The sequence below is a fragment of the Myotis brandtii genome, unplaced genomic scaffold, assembly GCF_000412655.1.
Source record: "Myotis brandtii unplaced genomic scaffold, ASM41265v1 scaffold486, whole genome shotgun sequence".
Taxonomy (NCBI): domain Eukaryota; kingdom Metazoa; phylum Chordata; class Mammalia; order Chiroptera; family Vespertilionidae; genus Myotis; species Myotis brandtii.
In genome coordinates this window covers 908,766-932,711 of record NW_005368569.1, presented here as the reverse complement: position 1 = coordinate 932,711, position 23,946 = coordinate 908,766, and the positions used below count along the sequence as shown (strand labels likewise).

The 23,946-nt window shown below is 48.0% G+C and overlaps 2 protein-coding genes across 2 annotated transcripts in view; one reads left to right on the top strand and one right to left on the bottom strand.

Moving 5' to 3' along the window:
• LOC102247678 (BTB/POZ domain-containing protein KCTD19) overlaps positions 1-22,543 on the top strand; it is a 58,503-nt gene extending 35,960 nt beyond the window's left edge. Inside the window, exons 2-16 of the mRNA XM_014547878.1 lie at positions 3,372-3,668; positions 9,164-9,314; positions 10,222-10,413; positions 11,672-11,803; positions 13,657-13,867; positions 15,150-15,310; positions 16,879-16,982; positions 17,464-17,606; positions 17,801-17,884; positions 18,156-18,270; positions 18,693-19,320; positions 20,572-20,763; positions 20,895-21,049; positions 21,333-21,434; positions 22,325-22,543. Coding sequence (XP_014403364.1) covers positions 3,384-3,668; positions 9,164-9,314; positions 10,222-10,413; positions 11,672-11,803; positions 13,657-13,867; positions 15,150-15,310; positions 16,879-16,982; positions 17,464-17,606; positions 17,801-17,884; positions 18,156-18,270; positions 18,693-19,320; positions 20,572-20,763; positions 20,895-21,049; positions 21,333-21,434; positions 22,325-22,438 — 2,769 coding nt within the window. The 5' untranslated portion in view covers positions 3,372-3,383 and the 3' untranslated portion in view covers positions 22,439-22,543. The remainder of the gene's footprint in view (positions 1-3,371; positions 3,669-9,163; positions 9,315-10,221; positions 10,414-11,671; positions 11,804-13,656; positions 13,868-15,149; positions 15,311-16,878; positions 16,983-17,463; positions 17,607-17,800; positions 17,885-18,155; positions 18,271-18,692; positions 19,321-20,571; positions 20,764-20,894; positions 21,050-21,332; positions 21,435-22,324) is intronic.
• A 61-nt stretch (positions 22,544-22,604) lies between these two features.
• On the bottom strand, positions 22,605-23,540 carry LOC102251443 (puratrophin-1-like). Its single transcript, XM_005876382.2, has 3 exons — positions 23,429-23,540; positions 23,056-23,292; positions 22,605-22,968 (listed from the first exon to the last, which is right to left on the bottom strand). The coding sequence occupies exons 1-3, from the start codon at positions 23,535-23,537 to the stop codon at positions 22,748-22,750; spliced, it is 567 nt and encodes a 188-aa protein (XP_005876444.1). The 5' UTR covers positions 23,538-23,540; the 3' UTR covers positions 22,605-22,747.
• Between the last annotated feature and the right edge of the window lie 406 nt (positions 23,541-23,946).

The following is a 23,946-nucleotide window of genomic DNA, read 5'->3' as shown; positions in this document are numbered from 1 at the left end:
GCTCGCCAGGGGGCCGTTATTGCCAGGTCACGCGCCCGCCCACCCGCCTGCTGCAGGAGTCCGAACCATGGTATGGAGCCCACTCTTTTGGGGCACCAAACCCATTGAAACCGCGAATTTGGGGGCGGTGTGGTGGAGGATAGGGTTGGTTACTGGCTCTGGGACATGCTGGGGGGATATGGCTCCAGCTTTGAAGGCTCTGGGTGCTGGATCTGGAACATTGGAAGGATGCTCAAGTGTTCCAGCTTTGAGGATTTGGGGGACTCCAGGTCTGATGAGTGGGGTGTGCTTCTTGACGGGTGAAGGTCTTTACATCTCAGCGCTTGTGGATGTTGACTGTGAGGCTAGGGGTGGTGGGTGGGCAGGTAAAGGGTGGGGAGAGAGCAGGGGATCCAGATCTGAAGTATGGGGAAGCAGCCCTCAGAGTCATGAGGGGAAACGTTGGGGAACTTGGCTCTGAGAAGTTAGAGCATGAGGTGGTTCTAGCTCTAGAAATTGATTTGGGGGAGAGGGATCGGTGTGGAAAAGAAAGATGCTCTTTGGGAGGGGGTGGAGATGGCTATACTAGAGCTAGTCCATTTCCTGAAGTCGGTCTGGCAAGAGGCCTTTTGCCCTTTAAGGACTGCAGGCCCCAAAGTTTGCCAGTGACTAAGGGCTCTCCCCAAGCTGGGACAGTTCAGCACTAACCAGCCCCTGAGCAGTCTTGGGGAAGAAAACTGGAAAGAACAACCACATCTTTAACCCCTACCCTCACTACAGCAGCCACCTCTCGAATGGGGCATGCATATGTAAGAAGGGGGCAAACTCTTAAGCCGAGACCCTCTTGTCAAACTCTATCCTTAATAAGAAAAGAGGAACGGAGACCAGAACTGTGGCTCACCTTCAGGAGCAGGTTTTCTTTAGCATCTAAAATTTGCACGCTCACAGCACTGTTCACCAAGCTCTCAACCATCCAGTCACCTTTAAGGAGAACAGAAAGCAAAGTCAAGAGTCCTTGCATATTTATGGTTTCTGGTCTAGGCGAGGCCCTTAGTTACTCTCAGCTGATCACATTACCCATATTTAGAAGGGTCAGGACTCAAAAGCCTAGATTAACTCATTAGCTTGGCTTTTCTAGCTCCGCTTCTGAGTCATGACACCATTTTACAATTTGTAATTCCCTTTAAGTCCCCTTTAACTCTTCTAGCCTCAAATGTGACATACAGAATTGTTCTTCTTTATATCCGAATATTGAGACCAGGCTGCTTATGAGAGGAAAGAACCACACACCCTTCTTTGTTGCAAGCGTTTCTTTTCCTTCCTCAGTTGTCAAAATTGGAGATTCAGGGTTTTGTTGGAGAAATGGACTTTTCCTCTCTTAGGCAAGCACCTCTTACTTTAACACTCTTTATTCCCACCAACATTTTAATGCAAATTTTGAAACATTCAGAAAGGTTGAATGAATTGTACAGTGAACGTTTTACACCCACCATCTAGATTCTACAATGAACATTTTGCTGTATTTGTTTTAGTCCATGTTCATCTATCTATTCCTCCATTAATCCATTTTATTTTTTATGCATTTCAAAATAAGTTGTAATATCAGTACATTGTATCCCAATCACTTCAGCATGCATAATTTTTTTACCTAGAATTCAACATTGTTTTATGGTTCTTTCTTAGGTAAAATTTTATACACTATTTACCACTTCTATGAACATTTGTCTGCGAGTTTTTGTGCGGACATACATAGGTTTTCATTTCTCTTGAGTTTATACCTAGAAGTGGAATTGTTGGGTCATATAGTAACTCCATGTTCAACATTTTGAGGAACCAGCAAACTTTTCCAGAGCCAGCTGCACCATTTTATACTCCCACTAGTATATGAGAGTTTCAATTTCTGCAATCTTTATTAACACTTATTATCATCTATTGTTTTTGATTCAGGTCATCCTAGTGAGTGTGAGGTGCTATCTCGTTGTGAATTTTGTGCATTTTCCTGAAGGCTAATAATGTTAAGTACCTTTACACATGATGTTGGCCATTTATGTATCTTTGGAGAAATGTCTATTTAGATTCTTTACCAACTTTTAAATTTAGTTATTCATCTATTTATTATTGAGTTGTAAGAGTTCTTTTTAAATATATTTTTATTGATTTCAGAGAGGAAGGGAGAGGGAGAGATAGAAACATCAGTGATGAGAGAGAATCATTGATCGGCTGCCTCTTGCACGCCCCCCACTGGGGATTGAGCTCACAACCTGGGCATGTGCCCTTGACCGGAATCAAACCCAGGACCCTTCAGTCCAGCGGTTGCCAACCTTTAGGACGTCACGGACCCCCAGTGGTCTGTGGACCACCGGTTGGCAACCGCTGCTTCAGTCCACAGGCCAACGCTCTATCCACTGAACCAAACCAGCTAGGGCACAGTACCATTTTTTGAAAAGGCTATTCTTTGAATTGAATTGTCTTGGCTCCCTTTTCAAAATTCAGTTAACCTTAAATGTAAGGGTTTATTTCTGGACTCTTAATTCTATTCCACTTTTTCATATGTCTATCCTTATACCAGTAGCACACCATCTTGATTATTGTAACTTTGTAGTAAGTTTTGAAAGAGGAAAGTGTGAATCCTCAAATTTTGTTCTCCTTTTTCAAGATTGTTTTGACTACTCTGGGCCCTCTGTATTTCCATATGAATTTTAACATCAGCTTGTCAATTTTTACCAAAAAAAAAAAAGACAGCTGGAATTTTCATAGGGGTTGTATTCAATCTGTAGAGTATTTCCATATGAATTTTAACATCAGCTTGTCAATTTGTACCAAAAAAAAGACAGCTGGAATTTTCATAAGGATTGTATTCAATCTGTAGGTCAATTTGGGGAATATTACCATCTTAACAATATTAAGTCATCCAATCCATAAACATGGGATTATTTTTTTACATTTATTTGGGTCTTTTAAAATTTCTTTTAACAATGTTTTAAAGTTTTCAGAGTGTAAGTATTATACTTCTTTTGTTAAACGTATTCCTAAATATTTTGTACTTCTAAGAGGTGTTGGGTAGGTACAGTTGGATGTGCACTGAGCTGTAGTGTGGCTTGTTGGGTCAGTGATTGTGGAGATAAAGTAAGTAACACCTTTTAATACTATTGTGAATAGAATTGTTTTCTTAATTTCATTTTTGGATTGTTCATGGCTAGTATACAGTTGATTTCTTTTTATGTTGATTAACCTTGTTGAACTCATTCTAACCATTTCTTAGTGAATTTTTTAGGCTTTTCTATATGAAAAAAACATGTCATCTGTAAATTGAGGTAGTTTTACTTTCCCCTTTCCAATATGGATGCTTTTTATTTCTTTTCCTGCATAGCTCTCTTTTCATTCCCCTTTAGGAGGAGCCTGGCATGCCTCACGAGTCAGCAGAGGATTTGTTTCATTTCAACGTTGGGGGCTGGCATTTCTCAGTTCCCAGAAGCAAACTCGCTCAATTCCCAGACTCCCTGCTGTGGAAAGAGGCTTCAGCTTTGACTTCTTTGGAAAACCAGAGGCTGTTTATTGACAGAGATGGTTCCACATTTAGGCACGTGCACTATTACCTCTACACCTCCAAACTCTCCTTCTCCAGTTGTGCAGAACTGAACTTGCTCTATGAGCAAGCACTGGGTTTGCAGCTGATGCCTTTGCTACAGGTAAGGTACTCTTATCTTCTAGGAGTGGTGATCAGTAAACATAGGCCTTACATCACTAAATGTTGTTTTGTATTTTGGTTGCTAAGATGACCCTCTTAATGGAAAAGTGTGATGAGTAAGTTAAAGTAAGAATACACTGAGAATGCATGTTCTGGATAAAGGATTTCATCCTGATTCTGCCTAATCTATACCAGCAGCCAACATAGACCCAGAATGAGACTTACCATCTCCTGAGAGTATGCTCTTGACTCTTGAAAATCCTATTTTAAGCTTATACTGTTTTTGTTGTTGAATTTTAAAAGGTGAAAACTTTATAAATTATAGGGTTTGTTATATGCACTGTATCTGAGATTTAAAATCAAAAGATTGAGCAAGAGTATTACTTCTCATTTTGCCTGTTAAGTCCACAACATTTACAGCAAAGCAAAAAGTCCTCCAAACTGCATAATCTTTCCTTTGCCTTCACTTCTCTGTTTTCCAAGACTCCTTGTTTTCTCATTGTGAGTAACAGCTTTAAATGCCTTTGCTTATAACCATTAAAGTAGCACCAAAGACCATTGCCTTTTTTCTTAAATTTTCTCCAAATTATAGAAATCATTTCTGTGCTTTATCTTTAGTATATTTTTAATTTTTGAACAATGACATTTTTGAAAAAAATATGTTTTTATTGATTTTTAGAGCAAGAGGAAGGGAGAGGGATAGAGAGATAGAAACATCAATGAGAAACACTGATCGGCTGCCTCTTGCACACCCCCTGCTGGGGATTAAGTCTGAAACCTAGGCATGTGTCTTGACTGTGAATCAATCCAGTGACCTCTTGTTTCATGGGGTGACACTCAACCACTGAACCACACCGGCTAGGCTGCAATCACTTTTTTTTTTTTTTTATCCTGGAAGATGACTGGGAAGGACCCTTAGCTAGTCTTCAGATTAATCCCACCGTCTGGACAAGGTATTACTTATTTTATCTCCACATTCACTGACCCAGCAAGCCACACTGCAGCTCAGTGCACTACCAACTGTGCCTCCCCAACACCTCTTAGAAGAAAATTGAGGTAGACCATGCATGTCTGGGTCATGTAGGAATGAGAACATTTATAATGTATGTTTTTATAGAAACTCCTTACTAAATAATTAAATGTTTTCTTTTAAAAGTTATTATATATTTAGAAATCAAAATGCTTAACATACTCCAGTGCAAGTGGTTGTAGTATCCTTTTCAAGCTACCCACCTGCATTTTAAAAATTTTCAACTACCCCAAGAATGGACTACTAGAATTGCTTACAAGTGGCTTCAAAATCACTTAAATGGCCTGGCATGTCAAGATTGCTGATGACTGTAACAAGGCACCATTTTGTGGAAAAAGGAAGGAGCCACTTGTTCATTACAGAAAACCAAAGAGACAAAGGCACTTTTTTTTGAAGAACCATTTCTAAATTACATAAGCCTGTAATACAAACATTTATCAAACCCTTTAACTCCTTTGCTGTCTTCACTTCCCAAATTGAGAGAAAATATAACTGAAAACAACTTCTAAACGGGAGGTAACCATTCAGAGGCCAATGAGTTTGGTCCAATTCCAAAATTCCAAATTGTGTGTGGTAGGGTATTCGAAGAATCATGTGGATTGGCCTTTCTAAAACAGACCGTAAAACAAGTGCTTATGTTTTGGAAATCGTGTTTTCAAAAATAATAAACATTTAGGTTGGCACAACTGAAGCTGTATTTATTCACTGAAGCTGAGTGTAAATACAGCTGGAGAATGAACAGCCATCAAGCAAATCAACAGCCTCACACATTTCCATCACTTTCCTCACTAAGGCCTGTTCAGAGACTCAGATTCTTGCCTAAATGTACAAACAATTGCTTGGAGAAAATGGAGCTTGCCAATTCTTAGTCTAAAGACTCTTCTCAGGCAGCACAACTTAATGCATTCAGCCAGTATTTACTGAAAGCATTCTACCACACTACCTCCCAGATTTTACTGTCTCCACTTCGCATGTGAGGAGCCTGAGGCTTTGAGAGGTTACCTGACAAGTGGGAGGCAGCTGGTTATTCCTATGAGCTTTAAGGATAAAAGGAGAGGATGCGATAAAAATATAATGTGAGCTACACATGTAATTTTAAATTTTCTAGTAGCCACATTTAAAAAAATAAAAAAGCAGGTGACATTAATTTTAACAATTTTTTAAATTTAACCCAATATATTTAAAACTAGAGGCCCGGTGCAGGAATTTGTGCATGGGTGGGGTCCCTCGGCCTAGCCAGCAAATGGGACCGGGGCCATCTCGCCCAGTCCCGATTAAGGCCAATCGGGGCGGCCAGACGGTGGGAGGGACCATGGGAGGTTGGCTGTGGGAGCACACTAACCACCAGGGGGCAGCTCCTGCATTGAGCGCCTGCCCCCTGGTGGTCAGTGCATGTTATAGCAACTGGTCGTTCAGTTGTTTGGTCATTCAGTCGCTTAGGCTTTTATATATATAGATACTATCATATCAACATGTAATCAAAAATATTAAAATTGATATATTTTACATTCTATTTTTGTACTAAGTCTTTAAAATCTGATGTGTGCTTTATACTTATGATATATCTCAGACAGTCACATTAGCCTCATGTGGCTAATGGCTACCCCATTGGATAGCACATGACTAAACTGTCCTCAACAGTTAGTGCTCTTCACTGTAAAGTCCTTCAGATTTAGCCCCTAACAATAAAAATGGGACCTTGCCTCCCACTAACTGAAGTTTCCATGCACTCAACAGGTGGAGTATCCAACTCAGGATTATCTGTAACATGGTAGGCTTTGTTGGGAAGCCATGAGAAGGAGCCAACAAACAGAATGAGATGAGAAGCTTCTAGAAGACAGGCACCTGGGTTTACATTGCTCTGCTCTCCACTCCTCCTCACCCCTGCATATCTGCAACCCTTATCTCTCTACCAATCCCCACTCACCTGCCTATCCCATCTCCCCCTAGTCTGTAGCTTTGGCCTCCGAAGGGCACACTTGATACCTATTATTGCCTTGATTCTAAATGTAACATTTATTGTGAATTGAGCAGCAATCACAGATCAAGCACTAGAGATATAAGAATGAATCATATAGTCATACAATGGCAGAAGTAAATGCCATGAAGAATAGAGCAGTGCACCCGGCCGGCATGGCTCAATGGTCGAGTGTCAACTGTGAACCAGACGGTCATAGTTCAATTCCTGGTCAGGGCACATGCCCGGGTTGCAGGCTCAATCCCCAGTGTGGGGCGTACAAGAGGCAGGTGACCAACTTTATTGATGTTTCCCTCTCCCTTCCTCTCTGAAATCAATAAAAATATATTTAAAAAAAAAAGAGTAGAGCAACAGCCCACATCAGAGCATCGGGCATCTCTGAGCACTGCTGCTCCTTTGGAAAACCTCCATTAAGTCCCAAAGTTCTGCCAGCAGTGCATTTGTCAGCCATCTTTTGGCAATCACCCCCACACACATACACACTGCTCCTGTGCCATCAGTCTTATGTTGCTTCTGGTTGACTTGTTTTTCATTACTATCTAGGCCAAAAACAACATTAATTATCCTTGTGCTAGCAATTAGCCATCTGAATTCAAATCTGTATTTTCCTTAAAGAAATCTTCCTTCTAATAACTTTCTGGATCATATGAAGAATAAAAATTCTAGAAGTAATATTCAGGCAGATAGAGGTGGAATTGAAGTCCATAGAAGACCAACCACACACACTATGGCAACTTTAGTTAGCAAAGGCAAAGGACAGCTGGGAGTCTAGCTCTCTGAAGTACCCTCCCTCCCTTCTTTCCTTCCTTCCTTCCTTCTTTCTTTCTTTCCTCCCCCCTCCCTCACTCCCTCTCTCCTTCATTTCCTTCCTTCCTTCCTTCCTTTCCTTCCTCCCTCCCTCCCTCCCTCCTTCCTCCATTTAGAGTTTTGTGGCATTTATGTCACTGATGGTGGGGTGGGGATGAAATAATGGTGGAAGATGAAGGTGGAAAGGTAGCTTGGATTCTGACCACTAAGAGAAATGAAATTAAACTTAACATTATTTCCTTTAATCCCTACAACACTACCTCCCAGATTTTACTATTTCCAGTTTGCATGTGAGGAGCCTGAGGCTTGGAAAAGTTAAGTGACAAGTGGGAGGCAGCTAGTTAAGAGCAGTGGTTAAGAACATGGGCTCTAGAATCTTGGGTTCCATCCCCAGCATCTCCACTTACTTGGAGCACTAAATACTCTTCCTCTTCCTGGGCTTGTTTCCCATTTGCTAAATGGGACTGATAGTGCTAGGCCTACTTTGTGGGTTGGGGGTACATTAGGAGGATTTAGTTTAAAAGTGCCTGGGCAATAAATGTTAGCTTTTAAGGGACAGAGTCAAGACCCAAACCCCAGTCCTCCCACAACTCCACCAGCCACTCTAAATGGGGAAGCCTCACTCTGGTACCCACCTTTTGCAGATCTTTAGTTATGTGGGTGCAGTTTATAGCCATAACCACCAGAGGGCTCTTCTCAAATCTCGGGATTTCCATGAATAATTTCACAAGCCTCACCTGCGTAGATGGGAATTAAAAGCAGGTTCTTTTATTAGTTTCATACTGAATCTGAGGTTTTCTATCCATTATGAAGCCCTTAGGGAAAAAATTGGCCATGTGATGCCTTTACAGAATGACTTTTCCAGCTATATCCAAAAATACCTTAAGAAATTTTTCTTCTAAGCTGGGGACAGAAAAAAAATGGGCTTGATGTTATGATAACCTGCCCCCTAAGCAGGACTTTTGAGGGAGAATGGGCTCCTGAGTTCAGGCGGCATGAAGACACCCAGCCCACCTGCCTGGGCTTCAGCTCGGCCTAGCTGGGGTGCTCCACTCCCGCCTCAGCCCACCCCTGGTCACCTGATCCTTGAAGCGGAGAGGCTCTGGACATGGAAGACTGCTTGGGCAAGTCACAAATCCTTTGACCACAACTGACACATCAGCAAAACCGGAATGCAAACACCACATCTGCCTGCCAGAGTTGTGTTGGGATAAATGAGCGAATGAGTGCGAGCACTTGGAAAAATGTACCCCGTGCCACCTCCATTTCCCTAGTTAGACCAGGTTCCATGGTTAGGAGGAGCACAAACAAGCAGAACAAAACAATTATAACAGGTCAAAAGGGTTTTTGAACTCTTGAGGGGAAATGATAACAGAAAATCTCGAGTCTTTGATAGTTAAGTAGAAATTACCCTTAAGATTGTGTAAAATAAATGTCTATTAATCCATGTAAATTATAATCCAAAAAGTATTTCAAAAGTCAGGAGAGAAATCATCATTGGGATTTTTAATATCAGCATGTCATCTTACAGACCTAAATTTTTACATAGTTGTGTGATTGACTCTATTCCAAAACATTTACCAAAGTAAGTCATCTATTATTTTTTCTGGTATTTTACCCTAGAGCTGGTAGATAGTGACTTGGTTTAGAATTTTCAACGCAGCCATCTTCTTTATCCAAGACTCTAGATAATCTGAAGGAAGGGAAACACCATCTCCGCGTGCGGCCTGCAGACATTCCTGTTGCCGAGAGAGCATCTCTGAACTACTGGCGAACGTGGAAGTGTATCAGCAAACCCTCGGAATTTCCTATAAAAAGCCCAGCCTTCACAGGTATAAGCATAGGCTGCCCCTCCCGAAGCCCCCACCAGCTTTTCTTCTCATCCTAACAGAAGTGGCTTCCATCCAGAGAGTACCCTCATTTCTGAACTCGTTCTGAATGACTGCTCTATCTCACTGTCATCTCCTTTGATCTTGTACCCTGTCACATGCCCTCTCCATGGCTGCTCACCCACTGGCAGCAAACATCCTCCTCCACATTCATTCCTCTGCATATTGGGCAGAGCTGGGCTGAATTCCACGCTTCCTAGTCGCCTGGGAACTCCGGCATCCTTTCAAGTCACTCTCACCACCACACAAGGAATGTCCCCAAATGGTCACTGTCTGTTGTGTGCCTTGCAGTATGGATTAGCCTATCTGAGACACCAAACAACCATTCATGATAATGGATGGGTTTGGGGCTTCCAAGAGAGTCAAAAGGATCTATTTTTACCTGTAGGTCACAATGGTTGGTTTGATCAATTAGAAAGAACCAAATAGATAACCAATGTGAATTTAATAACTTTGGATACATAAGCCAAAATTTTATAACATGTCCCATTGCCCTTCACTAGAGAAAAACTAGATATTACCTGTAGGTCACAATGGTTGGTTTGATCAATTAGAACGAACCAAATAGATAACCAATGTGAATAACTTTGGATACATAAGCCAAAATTTATAACATGTCCCACTGCCCTTCACTAGAGAAAAACTAGATGTCCATGCCCTGCTCCCCACCACACTCCTGCCAAACCTTAGGGTTACATCTAAATACAGAGGAAGGAGGCACCAGGCAGGGACCATCTCCTGGGTGAATTTTTTCAGCTTCCCCTGGGACCCCTGGGTCAGTGAGTCCTGGTGGCCTCTAAGAGCCTTGGCCTCTTGGAGGTGGTGACACCCTTTGCCCATTCTCCTCCAGGCCTACACGATAAGGCACCTTTGGGGCTCATGGACACACCACTGCTAGACACGGAAGAGGAAGTGCACTACTGCTTCCTGCCCTTAGACCTAGTGGCCAAGTATCCAAGCCTGGTGACTGAGGACAACCTGCTGTGGCTGGCTGAGACGGTGGCCCTGATCGAGTGCGAGTGCAGCGAGTTCCGGTTCATTGGTGATTGCTCTGTGGCGGGAAGAGGGCAACATTGGGGGTAGGGGTGGGAGGAGGCGGGTGGACTGATAGAGAGCATCCACTCCTCCCCACAGAGAGGCCCAGCTTGGTGCTTAGGACCTCAGGGGCTTCCCTGGGCAGAGGTGGAGGGGGCATGACAAAGTCTGTGGGGAGGCAAGCAGAATCCAGCTTTAGACTCCTATTTCCTTGGGGCTATTTTGTTCCTTGTTCATTTGGGAGTGGCCTGGGTGTAAGGGGGCACTGGAAACTACCTGCAGCAGTGTCAGGGGCCACAGGAGTTGGTGTGAAGGGCAAGGCCCTGAGCTGGACTCCAAGGTCAGCTACTCATCTTGTTCTGTCCTTATGTATCCAAGTGGGCTCCGGGCCTTGGTTCCCCTCACCAAGGAACCAAGGTTCATCAAATGAGGAAATAGGGGTATTTCAAAGGATGGTCCCTACCTGCTCTCACTTCCATTAAATCAGAATAAAAGGTAAGGAAGGTGGATGGTGAGAGTTTCCCCAGAGTCCTTGTGGAATTATCCACCTGAATTAGTGACCCAAGGAGGGGTGAGATCTTCAGCCCTGGACAGAAGAGAGCCTCCCTCCCCCCACTGCCCAGGACAAGCTCTGGTGGGGGTGTGAACTGAATGACCCCTTTGATTCTAAGATGCTGCAGCCGCCTAGATGAATAGGGCAGGAAACACCCAAGTTGTTCTAGGGGCCCAAATGCCTGGAACCCCAGCCATTCATATTCATAGTCACCTGGAAAGTTGTTGTGATGTGCTTCTGAGTCTCCAAGTTGATTCACACAGGGCATTAGCGTGGGCTGCATCTCTGCCTCCTACACTGCAGTCCAGGCAGGGACAGACTGCCATTGCCACCTGCCAGCCCAGGCTCAGCTGGGCCCTTCCTCTCTAAGCAGCAAGACAACTCCCTCTTTTGGAATGACCTGCTCTTGGGTCAAGACTCACAGGGTAAGTCTCAGTGCCAATGTGCTCACCAGGAGGTCCTGGCGTGGGAGCCCCAGGCCAGGCCTTGGGAGACCACACCCATGGCCTCAAATACCAGAAGACAAAGTAATTTGTGGTCTTTCACCTTGAAAACCACAGACTTAAAGCTAATCTAACCAGGTATGTTCAAACGTTTCAGAACAAGGAGAACCTAGGATAAGTTGCAGCACCAAACACCTGTCAAAACCTGGACCTTCAGTGACATTAGAAATTACTTCATTAACTCATTTGGTTTTCCTTTGCTTTTCAAGTGAATTTTCTTCGCTCACAGAAGATTTTACTACCAGATAATTTCTCCAATATTGATGTGTTAGAAGCAGAAGTGGAAATTCTAGAAATCCCTGCACTCACTGAAGCTGTGAGGTTGTACCGGATGAACATGGGTATGTCACCCGGGGAAACGTGCCCTCCCCTTCACCTTCGGGGTGGTCAGGCTTGAGCTGGAAAAGCCAAGAACAAACATCTCCCCTCCCACAAGTACTTTGGGCTTTGGCTGGTTGTGCAAGAAGCAGGCATTTGGGCTTAGAATCAAGAGGAGGAATGTCAGTCTGAAGCCCCGTGTGGTCTCTGTTCAGCCTGCCCACTGAGGGTGGATGACTTACAGCCAATAGGGGCTGGAGGTAGCCCAGCTCAGCCCACATGGGGAAACCAAGCCAGAATGTGCTAGGAAGGGAGGCTGGGCCTGATGGCAGACTTCCCAGGGGCCAGGCAGGTCTGCTCTGCTTGTGGAAGTGGGGAGACACTGGAAACTTAGAGCACCCACCTGCCACTCCCGAATTTTGTTTTCCAGGCATGGTGGGGGGTGGGAAATGCTTGAGCAAATTCCTCACTAGTGGTTCAGTGTTCCCACCCACCTCCAAATTCCCTTGTCCCCTATTTCGAAACCCCTGGCTGCTGTGTCTGTTTCTGCCCTGACCTGACACTTCCTGACCCTGACCCTGACCCAGTCCAGGCCTTCATGCTCTCGGTGCTCCCTCATTCCAGCTTGCTCCGCCCCTCAGTTTTTATTTGCTTTTCATCCTATTCTGCAATTCCTGCACATCCACTGAAGCTTCTGTGCATGTTTCAGGAGCTAGCTGCTTCAATGTGGCCTCAGCAGGCCTTCTGAGAATGTATGGAACCGAGCATGTAGAGCATGTGTCCAATGAGGGCTGCACATCACCAGACATTCATCCCATGGGAATGGGCCTTTCCCTGTCTTCAGGGCCAGCTCTCCCAGCCTCTCTCCTGGCAGATGAAGTCCTATCCTATTTGGGGGCCATGGCATCCTGCAGCAGGTCTCGGGGGGCCTGGCCCAGGCTCTGACAATCCACTGAAGGGGGTGTGATTTCAAACCCCTCCCCCAAGGGCTTCTGTTCCTCAGAGAACTCGGGTCACTGAGAGATGCGTGGAGAGGTGCCTACTCCACAAGAGCTATGTGAAGGTAGGCTCTGTAGGCCGTGGGCAGTCCCCAACACAGTGCAGGCTTTGCCTTTTATAAAGCACCACACCTAAGGGAAACGGCTCCAGTAGCCCTGGAGACAGGCTCTGCTCCCGTCTTGCTTTGCAGTTTCGGACAAGGTGCTGAACTAGTCTCTCAGCACAGTGGGACTTAATTAGTACCCTCGGCTGTGATGTGAGGCTAGCACTACCCCTCTTGTGGGACTGCTGTTGGGATTGGAGATGATGCATGAAAATCACCCAGCAGCTTGCCCAGCAGCCCACTGTGGCCACTGTAGACTGTGCATTGTGCCACAGCAGGAGCACAAGGTCCTGCCTGTGAGCCAGCAACCCAAATGCCCACCTGATAGTAACACCACCTACTGTGTCTTTGGGGGAAATTCTGCCCAGGAGGGAGACACTGAATCCGGGACACTGTGGCACACCTTGGGTTCTGTGCGATGGCTGCTTAACTTTCCCATGGCCGGTTACAGCTGGGCCTGAAACTTAGAGAGGTTCCTGCAGAGGCAGGGCCAGGTGGCTGCTGCGCTGAAATTCTGAACTCCAAATGTTAGTGATGCCGCAGATTTTTCCCTTCTCCCCACCCCCTCCCAACTAATAGTTTTGACCTCTAAACCTGACTCAGAAGTGAAAAATTGTACTGATTTTGAGAAGATCCAGACCTGGGCTGTGCAAGGAAGTAAGCTGTCTCTAAACCTCTTCAGTACTAATTCAAAGCAGCAGGAAGGAGACCCAAAGGTCCCAATACAGGTATGACTGTGAAGGGGTCTAGGAGTCACCCTTTCTCCCTGCACAGGTGGCTGTTCCCGGACCTCCTGTCCTCCCCCAAGCCCGGGGAAGGGGGGCCGTGCAGCCGGCCTGGAGGCTGTGAAGCCACTGTACATGATGGCCCTGGGTGTGCTGGTCAAATACCCAGACTCCGCCCTGGGACAGCTCCGCATCGAGAGCACGCTGGACGGAAGTAGACTGTACATCACGGGGAATGGGGTTCTCTTCCAGCACGTCAGGTAAGGCCTCCTCAGCACAGCTCGGCCCACTCAGGGTGGGCTTTGCCTTTCCCTAGGAACCACCTGGGCCCCCCCAGCCAGAGGGAGGTAGTGTCCTGAGGGCAAACCCATCATCTTAGCCACTCCCACCACCATCACTGAACCCCAGCCTCAGAGGGGAGGGCTGGTGTCAAGGTGCAAAGGTTCCCCAAACTGGCCCATATCTCTGTTCTCTGCAAACCATTGCTCTGGTTCTAGCCCTAAGCTAGGTCTGAGGTGACCAAGCCACAGTCACAACCCTCAGGATGCTAAGTGTTACCGACCCCCCATGCAGATCCTCCTGCAAAGGTCCTCCCCTCCAACCCTTCAGAGGTTCACTGGACACACACAGAGGCCAGAGCTAGGGATGAGTCTCCGCGAAGTAAGGCAAGGCAGGCTTCACAGAGGAGGTGATACCTGGCCTTTGCCTTGAGGGATGAGCTCAGAATGTCTCCATTAGTGCAGGGGCATGGATTCCAATCCTGCTTTATAGAAGGAGAGCTGAGATTCGGAGTGGGACATTTTTTTTCTTTAACCCAAGGATATGTTTTTATTGATTTTTAGAGAGACAGAGAAAGAGAGAGAGAGGTAAGAGAGAAACATCAATCAGTTGCCTTTGTGTATGTGCCCCGACTGGGGATTGAACCTGCAACCTAAGTATGTGCCCTGACAGGGATCGAACCGTAGCCATTTGGTGTAAGGAGCAACGCTCCAACCAACAGAGCCACCTGGCCAAGGTGAACAATTCTTTTAGGTTCACAAAATACATTGGTACCAAAACTAAAGATAGAACTAGGTTTTTCTGAGTGCTGGAGAGAAGATCAGCCAACCCTTAATGCTGTCCTATCCAGTATCGTTGTTTGGGGCCTTTGTGGCCCACCCCTAATGTTACAGAAGACAAAGACAAGCGCCTTTGGATGCAGGGGGTTGATGTTCAGACTTTCTTGGGCACACAGGGTACTAGTCAACTACCAAGTCCGTGGCAGGTTACCACATGACTGGATGTCTTGGGCAGATAATTATGAGGACAGGAAAGATGTGGCTGGGTCCTGGCCTGGCTTTTCAACCCGAGATAAGGCCTGGAGGCTTGCAATTAGTCGATTTAGAGGGCTCTGCTGAAATAGGTCAAGCTCAGCTCCAAAAGGGTGAGTGTGTGTCCAAGCTTACTGTCCTACAGGTAACACCAGATTCCCAGTTAAATCAAGGAAATGATGTTAGTGGTGCAGTACTGGGGCTCTCTGTGACAGGCCTTTCCTCTGGGCAGGAACTGGCTGGGGACTTGCCGGCTGCCCCTGACGGAAACCATTTCTGAGGTGTATGAGCTCTGTGCCTTCCTGGACAAGAGGGACATCACCTATGAGCCAATGAAAGTGGCTCTGAAGACTCATCTGGAGCCGAGGACTCTGGCGCCCATGGATGTGCTCAGTAAATGAAGAAGCTTCTTGTTTTGAATTTAGCATCAGGGGAGGGTCTGGAGGATCAGAGGGGAAAGATGAGGCTGGCCAGGGCCAGGAACTGTACATGGAAAAAGAAAGGAAAGCCAGACAGACCCACATTTGTGGGGTTTGCCTAAAGGGAAACTTTCATGTGAAGTGACCCCTCCTTACCCCAAGCCTATTAAGTAGCCTCGGGCAGTACAGACTGGGCAGTAGACTGACCCTTGTGGGGTTACACGGTCCCCAAGGCATGCCTGCCAAGGAAAGCCAGACAGACCCACATTTGTGGGGTTTGCCTAAAGGGAAACTTTCATGTGAAGTGACCCCTCCTTACCCCAAGTAGCCTCGGGCAGTACAGACTGGGCAGTAGAGACTGACCCTTGTGGGGCTACACGGTCCCCAAGGCATGCCTGCTCCAGCGCTGGGTGCTGACATGCTGTGCTCATCCATCCTCACTGCCATCCAGGGAGAAACAGTCCCTGAGTCTATTTAACCAATGAGGCAGAGGCTCAGGGGAGTAACTTGCTCAAATTATAGAGTTAGATCATGACTGAGCTGGAGTTGAAGTCTGAGTCCAAAGACAGTTGTTTTCACCATCTGCCTATAACCTCCTATTAACAAAAGTTTAGTTTTTCTGGTCAAGTTTAGTCTGTATTACTGTCATTCTGCAGCATACAACATTTGTTGAGCACCTACCATATACCAGGACAAAAGTAGACACTGGGTGTGCAAACGTGACCAAAACAAATGCAGGCCTTATCTTCATAGAGCTCACAATCTAATTATGTATCTCTTACCCCTTATCTAATTATAGTCTAGTTATATACCTGTCACTCATTACAAAGCTCACTAGAAACTGGTTCCCAAATATCTAGTCATTCCCAGAAGAAAGCCCCATTCTCCAGACATGTCTAGAGGCCTGTTCTCTAAAGAAGTGATAGTGAACTGATGAGAGCTGGCTCTATGACATTCACCAAACCATAAGCGCAAACATAACCAGGGACTCCTAGCTCCAGTCAAAGTAACCACATGAAAAGTTTCCTACCCAGGACACCCCAGCCAGAAACCAGAGGCAGGTAACATGTGTGTAGACATGAACCCCAGTTCAGCTTTCTTGAGAGAAGTGGGTCAGGGGAGGAGAGCGCAAACATAACCAGGGACTCCTAGCTCCAGTCAAAGGAACCACATGAAAAGTTTCCTACCCAGGACACCCAGCCAGAAACCAGAGGCAGGTAGCATGTGAGTAGACATGAACCTCAGTTCAGCTTTCTTGAGAGAAGTGGGTCAGAGGAGGAGGAGCGATGCCCTTGGGGTTGGGATTCCAAAGGGCTTACCTGTCCCATCCCAAGTCCCTGACTTGGAAACCAGGAAACCAAAGGGTGAGCCGCAGGAAGCCCTGAGTAGCCGAGAAGGTTGGTGTCAGGGATTCCAGCTGCTTCTCAGAGGATGCAACACAGTATGGCTGGTGAAGGTATTGAGTCTTAACATGCAATACACTGTTGACCAAAATTTACCTTCTGGCCCAAGTGATGTGTCCCCTCTCGTTGGTTTCCTTAGATGAGGAGTGGATGGCAGAGATTACTGTGTACTCCCCCCAACAGATCATCAAGGTTTATGTTGGAAGCCACTGGTATGCAACCACCCTGCAGACCCTGCTGAAGGTACTGCTGCCCCAGGCTTCTGTAGCTGAGCAGCTTTGGAACCGGTCACCTGACCCTTACATAGCCTTCAGCACCTGCTTAGAGCAAGGACCTTCTGCCTGCTCTTTCCATAGGAACAGCCGGGAAGGCCCTCAGGAGTGTGGGTAGGGAGGAGGCCAGGAAAGAGGGAGGGTGGGGTTCCAAATGCCTCAAGAGGGTGGTCTAGGGACCAGCAAAACTTGAAGCAGAGACCATGTGCTTCTTCCCCAAATGCTCTGCTCCCCAGTATGGCTCTCTGTGGCCAACAGATCCCAAAGCCTCTGCTCTAGAATGGTCGGGAAAATGAAGCGATCTGCTCCCCAGTATGGCTCTCTGTGGCCAACAGATCCAAAGCCTCTGCTCTAGAATGGTCAGGAAAATGAAGCGAGAAGGCTGATCTGCTTTACTAAAGACCTAGCCCTTTGACTAGCAGATTAACAATCTGGTGTCCAATCCCTTGCAGTATCCAGAACTGCTGTCCAACCCTCAGAGAGCGTACTGGATCACGTATGGGCAGACCCTGCTGATCCACGGAGATGGCCAAATGTTTCGACATGTTCTCAACTTCCTGAGACTTGGAAAACTGTTCTTACCATCTGAATTTAAGTAAGCGAAGGAAGGACATTGCATGATGAAACCCCATTCCTCTGTATCAAAGGAAACAGGCCTGCAGCCTTCAGGGAGGACAGTCTAGTAGTTCCAACATGTGAACTGCTGTGGGAGGCAGCAGCTCTGCAGGCCTGTGCCCCACCCACACTCCCACTCAGCTGCCCAGTCCGACATCTCCTTATCGTCCACAGGGAGTGGCCCCTCTTCTGCCAGGAGGTGGAGGAATACCACATCCCATCCCTCTCAGAAGCCCTTGCCCAGTGTGAGGCGTACAAGTAAGGGGACTTTGCTCCAGGCCCCACGTTCTGGAGTTTGTTCCTTTATATTCCTCATGGGAATCCTGTTTTAAGTCCCACCTCCCAGTAAGACCTGTTCTCCTCGGGGTTAAAGGGGTGGGGCAGGCCAGGATTGGGCATTGACCTATGCCAAAACCCTTTAGATGTCCCTTCTCCCCTACTGTCCAGAGTTCACTCTCAGCCAGCCTGCCCAACAGGGCAATGGGCTAGAAGCTTCTGCTCACTAACCAACCCTCCTTGGAGTCTGCAGGTCATGGACCCAGGAGAAGGAATCTGAAAATGAAGAAGCTTTTCCCATCAGGAGGTTGCATGTGGTGACGGAAGGGCCCGAGTCGCTGGTGGAGTTTGGTAGAGATGCCAAAGAAGTAAGGCCCAGCCCTCTTTGGTTTAGTGGTGTCCTCAAAGGACACGCCTACAAAGCTCAGGGCAGGCGTTGCTATGGGGGCAGAGCAGAGGGTGCAGCTAGCATAGTAACTATGACCTGGATGGAGGCACAGGGCACCTTGGCTGCTGTGGCCTGGGATGCTGATATGTCCCTTTGGAGTTGAGAGGCCCCTGGGCTGACACCACCCCACTCAGACTAAGCAAAGCTCCTTGGTTGTAATAGAATCAGGGACATAGAAAGGGAATGGACTGACTATTCTTGGGGGGGGGGGGGGGGGGGGGGGGTGCGGGAATGGGATTATTCTGGGTGAGCAAGTAAAGTCTCGGAGGCCCAGCTTATTAGACCTGGGGAGGCTCCAATGTAGAAGCACATGCCCAGAGCTGTTATGCCCTCCCTCCCCAGACCATAGCCTGCATGCCTGGGGACTTCCAGGACTGCAGTGACAGGACTCCCTGGAACAAGGTCAAGGGGACCCTCGCCAGGTCCAGCCAAATGGAGGAGACTGAGCAGTACTCCCGCGCCATCCAGATGTCCTTGTGCCGAGGTGCCAAGCGGGCAGGCAATCCCAGCACATACTCCCACTGTTCCAGCCTATGTGCCAACCCCAGACACTGGGGGGCCTGCCCTGAAAGTCCCCCCAAAAAGAAGTCCACCACAGTCAACCTCACACAGAAATGTGAAACCAAAGACCCTCCTGTCACACCCATGCAAAAACTCATCTCCTTGGTGAGGGAATGGGACATGGTCAATTGCAAACAATGGGAATTCCAGCCTCTGCAGGCTCCTCGGAGCAGCGCCTTGGAGGAGGCCACCCTGCAGCTCCCCTCCGGGAGTGAGGCTGCTTCCCAGCCCAGTACCTCAGCTTCCTGGAAAGGTCATGCCACAGCCCCAGAGAAGGACCCAGGTCTGCAGGCAGGGGCTGGAGCTGGAGCCAAAGACAAAGGGCCAGAGCCAACGTTTAAACCATACTTCCCCACAAAAAGAGCTGTCACCCTGAAGGACTGGGGCAAGCCAAAGTCAAAGGAGAGAGGTGAGTCCACTCTGTGCCAAGCAGCGGATACAGATATGTGACCAACACAATGGCATGGCTTGAGGGGCTGAGAAACCACATAAAGGGTATGGGAAGGGGGCGCCTATGAAGTAAGAGAGCACAGAGGAGGCTGGGGCCTGGAGAGTCACAGAGGAAGGAAGAGAAGCCTTGGTGCTTATGGAAGCAGGTCATCAGTCTAGCTGGAGGCCAGGCTTCACCTAGCGGGAGATAAGACTGAAGACAAAGTAATCAGAACAGGTCTTGTGGCCCAAGTTCAGGACCTGGCACTCTGCTCTGATCCTAAGGGGAGTGGGCAGCCATTGCAGCATTTTAAACAAGAGAGTAAAATAAATTAAAAATAGCTGGCAAGTGTGGCTCAGTGGTTGAGTGTCAACCTATGAACCAGGAGGTCATGGTTCGATTCCTGCTCAGGGCACATGCCCGGGTTACAGGCTCAATCCCCAGTAGGGAGAGAGCAGGAGGTAGTCGATCAATGATTCTCTCATCATTAATGTTTCTATCTCTCTTGCCCTTTCCCTTCTCTGAAATCAATAAAAATATATTTAAAAACAAACAAACAGGGGAGCAGTCAGGTGTACATTCAGAAAGCTGGCTCCAGAGGCAGAGGAAAGGCAGCAGCAGGAAGGGGAGTGTTAGAGTGGGGAGGTCATTCTAGATGAAACAGGCTGGACAGGACGGGGGCAGAAGGGGATAAGGATTGGGTCAGAGGGGTGAGGTTTCTGGTTTGGGTGACTGCAAGGAAGTGGATGGTTACTGAGGTGGGAGGACAGGGCAACGCGCTAGAGAGCGAGGTGTGCTGTGTCTGGGGGAGAGGTGCAGAGCACATGTGCCAAGAATGGCCATGATGGACAGCTTTCTCTGCTCCGTCAAGCATACTTTTCAGAGTGGACAGACATCAAAGACTCGCCCCAAAAGCTCCTCTCGTTTTACAACTTTACCAAGGTTCCCAGTCCCCAGCTGGGTTATTATCGGCCTTATCTGATACCAGTCTTAGTTCAGCAGCGAAATTTGCAGAGTTCCTTAGAGTCCTGCCATTTAGGATTTGGCTTGCATGATTCCAGGGCAATGGAGAGAGGAGAGCCAGGACAGCCCCCTGCCATCCCAGGGTGCCACTTCCGAGAAGCTGGAGGCAGCAGCTGCGGAAGGCTGGGGTGACTGACTGTACTCCAGAGGTCCCTCCCTGCTTGAGCTCTGAGGTGGCTTAAGAACCCTCCCCCCACATTTTTACAGAAAGCCCTGACCCTGAGCAGCCTCTGCCTGAGGCCAGTGACCTAGACAGCGCAGGGGTCATCCTCAAGGTGAGCCACCCCCCTGTGGTGGGCAATGATGGCTCCTGCATGTTCTTTGAGGACAGCATCGTCTACACCACACAGATGGACATCCTGAGGCACACACTGCCCTCAGCCAGCCCCCTGCCCCGAGGTGAGGATGCCTGAGGCTGAGCCCCGCCGAGGGCCCTCCAGGGGGAGTATCCCTCAGCAGCCCTTACCACAGGCTGCCTCTAAGGCCCTAGATGTGGGCAGAAGTGGCCACATCCACTCTCTCCTCTATAGAGGTGACCTTCCTGAGTTTCTCTCTGTCCTGGGAAGAGATGTTTTATGCACAGAAATGTCACCGCTTCCTGACTGACATCATCCTGGATTCCATCAGACAAAAGGACCCCAAAGCCATCACAGCCAAGGTGGTCTCCCTGGCCAACCGACTGTGGGTATGTACACGACAGGTTCCTTCTCCTCCTGTCCTCTTACCCCACAATAAGTGGGGAGTAGGTCAGGGACAGAAGGGTGGCAAGAGAAACGGGGACAGGAAGACAGGGCAAGGTCATTTGGACCAAGCCTTGGCCAAGGCAGTGTGGGGTGACAGTGCCCCCTGGTCCCTGCAGCTACTGCAGGCCCAAGGGAGTCCCTGCTGTGCATCCCACTCTGAGGGGCTGAGAGCAAATATGTCAGACAGCTACCCCGGCCCGGCCTGACTGTGGGCTCTCCTGGCAGACCCTGCACATCAGCCCCAAGCAGTTTGTGGTGGATTTGCTGGCCATCACCGGCTTCAAGAATGACCGGCATACCCAGGAACGCCTGCACAGCTGGGTGGAGGTGAGAGCCACCTGCACCCCACTGGGATGCAGGATGCCTCAGATGGGCACTGTGTCTTGCTTCCCAGAAGGCAAGGTGGACAGCTAGACCTCAGATCCCTGGGTCCAGTTGGGGGTGGGGAGGAAGGAGAGCTGAAATTAACCAGTCCAGAGTGGTCAAAAAGCAGTATTCAGGCTACTTGGTTTTGTAGTTTTCCTCCAATGATACTAATTTTGCCTTCATCACTAACAATGGCCACTCTCAGGGAAGCCCATCATACAAGCCCAAGATTTTGGGATACTGAAATCAGAGAAACTATTGGGAGTCAGACCTTTTCAACATGTGATACCAACTTCACTTACTTAACCATAATGTCACCACTTTTGTACATTCCTTTTATAGCTAAGCAGCTTTAAAGCATTTTTATATGGAAAAAGAAAATGTTCAGTAAGGGCGAAGAAATGACCCAGGGTTTGTTTTTTCTTCCTTAAAATGATTTTAGGCTATATTTATATTTAACATTGTAGGTGAAAAAGATTTAGCTAATTTCTCTTTAATCTGGTACTTCTGTAATCAAGTACATTATTCTAACACCTTTACCACAAACACACTGGTGCCAAATCATTAGGCCTCTGGTGTCATTAGAAAGGTGAAATCAGCATCTACAGCTAGAAAGTGGGAAAATAGCGGCATTTTTTGACCCTCTAGTCAGTTCCCTGGTAGCCACTCTTAGCCACAGCCCTGTAAGATGTCCTTAGGCAGAACTGAGTCCAAGAGCATTAAAGTTTCCCAACTACTGGCCTTACCCTGTCCCTGCTCCTGCCCCTGCCCAGCCAGGAAGACCTGCCCACACAGAGCTAGAGCAGACAACTGAACAGGAAATCAGGGATAAGAATGACCTTTCTTTCCAGCTCACACTGCCTTTCGCCAGGAAATATGGCTGCTGCGTGAACCTGCTCGTCCAGAGGGGCCTGTCTAGGTCTGTCTCTTACTCTATCTTGGGCAAGTACTTACAAGAGGGCTAGGGTACCCAGAGACACTACCCCCACATGTCCCAGGCTTCCAAGACTCATTTGAACCAAGGATGTCCCAGAATTCATGTATCAGTCTATTTTTTATTATAAACAAATAAAAGAGTAAATAACAAGTCAAAGTCCTAGGATCTCTCTCTGAGATGCCAAAAACCTAACAACCAGTGAAATAAGTTTAGACAACAAATCTAATTGAAAGCTATTCAAAAGGCAGAGTCAATAGAACCAAACTGACCCAGGTAAGAAGGGGCTGGGCCTGGGGAGCCAGGGCAGGCAACAGTAAGGGCCCAATAGGATTGTCCCTTAGTTTGAGGAGCTTGGCTTTGAGACCAAGATTGGGAAGCAGCTGCTGGGACTTGCCCGTGCTCCTCCCGAGGGCTGGTGCGTATGAGGCAAAATGGCACTCACATAGGACAAGTCCTCGAGGCGCCTGCCCAGAGCCTGCCCTGACACACAGCTGCTGTCAGAGCCACTGGAGCCACTGGCTGATGGGCACTGGGATGAGACTTCTGAGTCCTCAGGAGCTAGGGCAGGAGAGTGGGTGAGCTGTCAGCAGGGGTGGCCCAGAGCCCAAGTCATGCCCTCCTGCCTCTGGCTAAGCCCAGACCTACTCAAGGATGGCTGGCTGCCCAGCTCCTCTTCAGCCTCCAGCGCTGTTTCCTCTGGGAAGCTGGTGGAATACAGGGGCCAGCGGAGGCCCTGGAGAGTCGGGTCTCTGTACAGGTGCAGGTTGAGGGACCCTAGTACTGAGCCAGAGGCAGGGTCTGCAGGAAGGGAGCTCGAGGCCCCCAGGTAGGGGCTCTCACAGTCAAACGGGGCCACAGCAATGGAGGCCCGAGAACGAACTTCTGCATAAGAGAGAGGGTCAGGTTAGGACAGGTGAGAGCCCACCTGGACCAAGGTCCTGAGGGGAGCGAAGAGTGGGGCTGACAGAGGTCCTCGTTGCCTCCCGCGCAGCTTTCCTTACCCCACCCACAAGGCTACCTCGGCACTTTAAAACGTAGTTGATGGTGCGGTCGCTGATAGCTTCCTCGTTGGGGGCGATGTCCCGGAAGGCTTTGTTCCCCACACCCATGGACACCATCTCAGCCATGCGCATCTCTGGGTGGAGAGAGGGCATAGCTGGAGCCCTTTGTGACATTAGCCTGCCCCTTGGCCTCTACTATTCCTCCCCCTTAAATAAGTGTTTCCTTGACACCCATTCCCAGCAGATAAACCATCTCATGCACTGAGCCTTGGAGGTGCCAGACTCGCTCCTCCCAACAATCCTGTGGGCAGGTATAATTCCCCTTTTAGAGACGAGGCCTCTGATACTCAGAGAGATTAAGACTGTGTCCATGGCCTGGCCAGCATGGCTCAGTGGTTGAGTGTTGATCTATGAACCAGGAGGTCATGGTTCAATTCCCAGTCAGGGCACATGCCCGATTGTGGGCTCGATCCCCAGTGTGGGGCATGCAGGAGGCAGCCGATCAATGATTCTCATCATTGATGTTTCTCTCTCC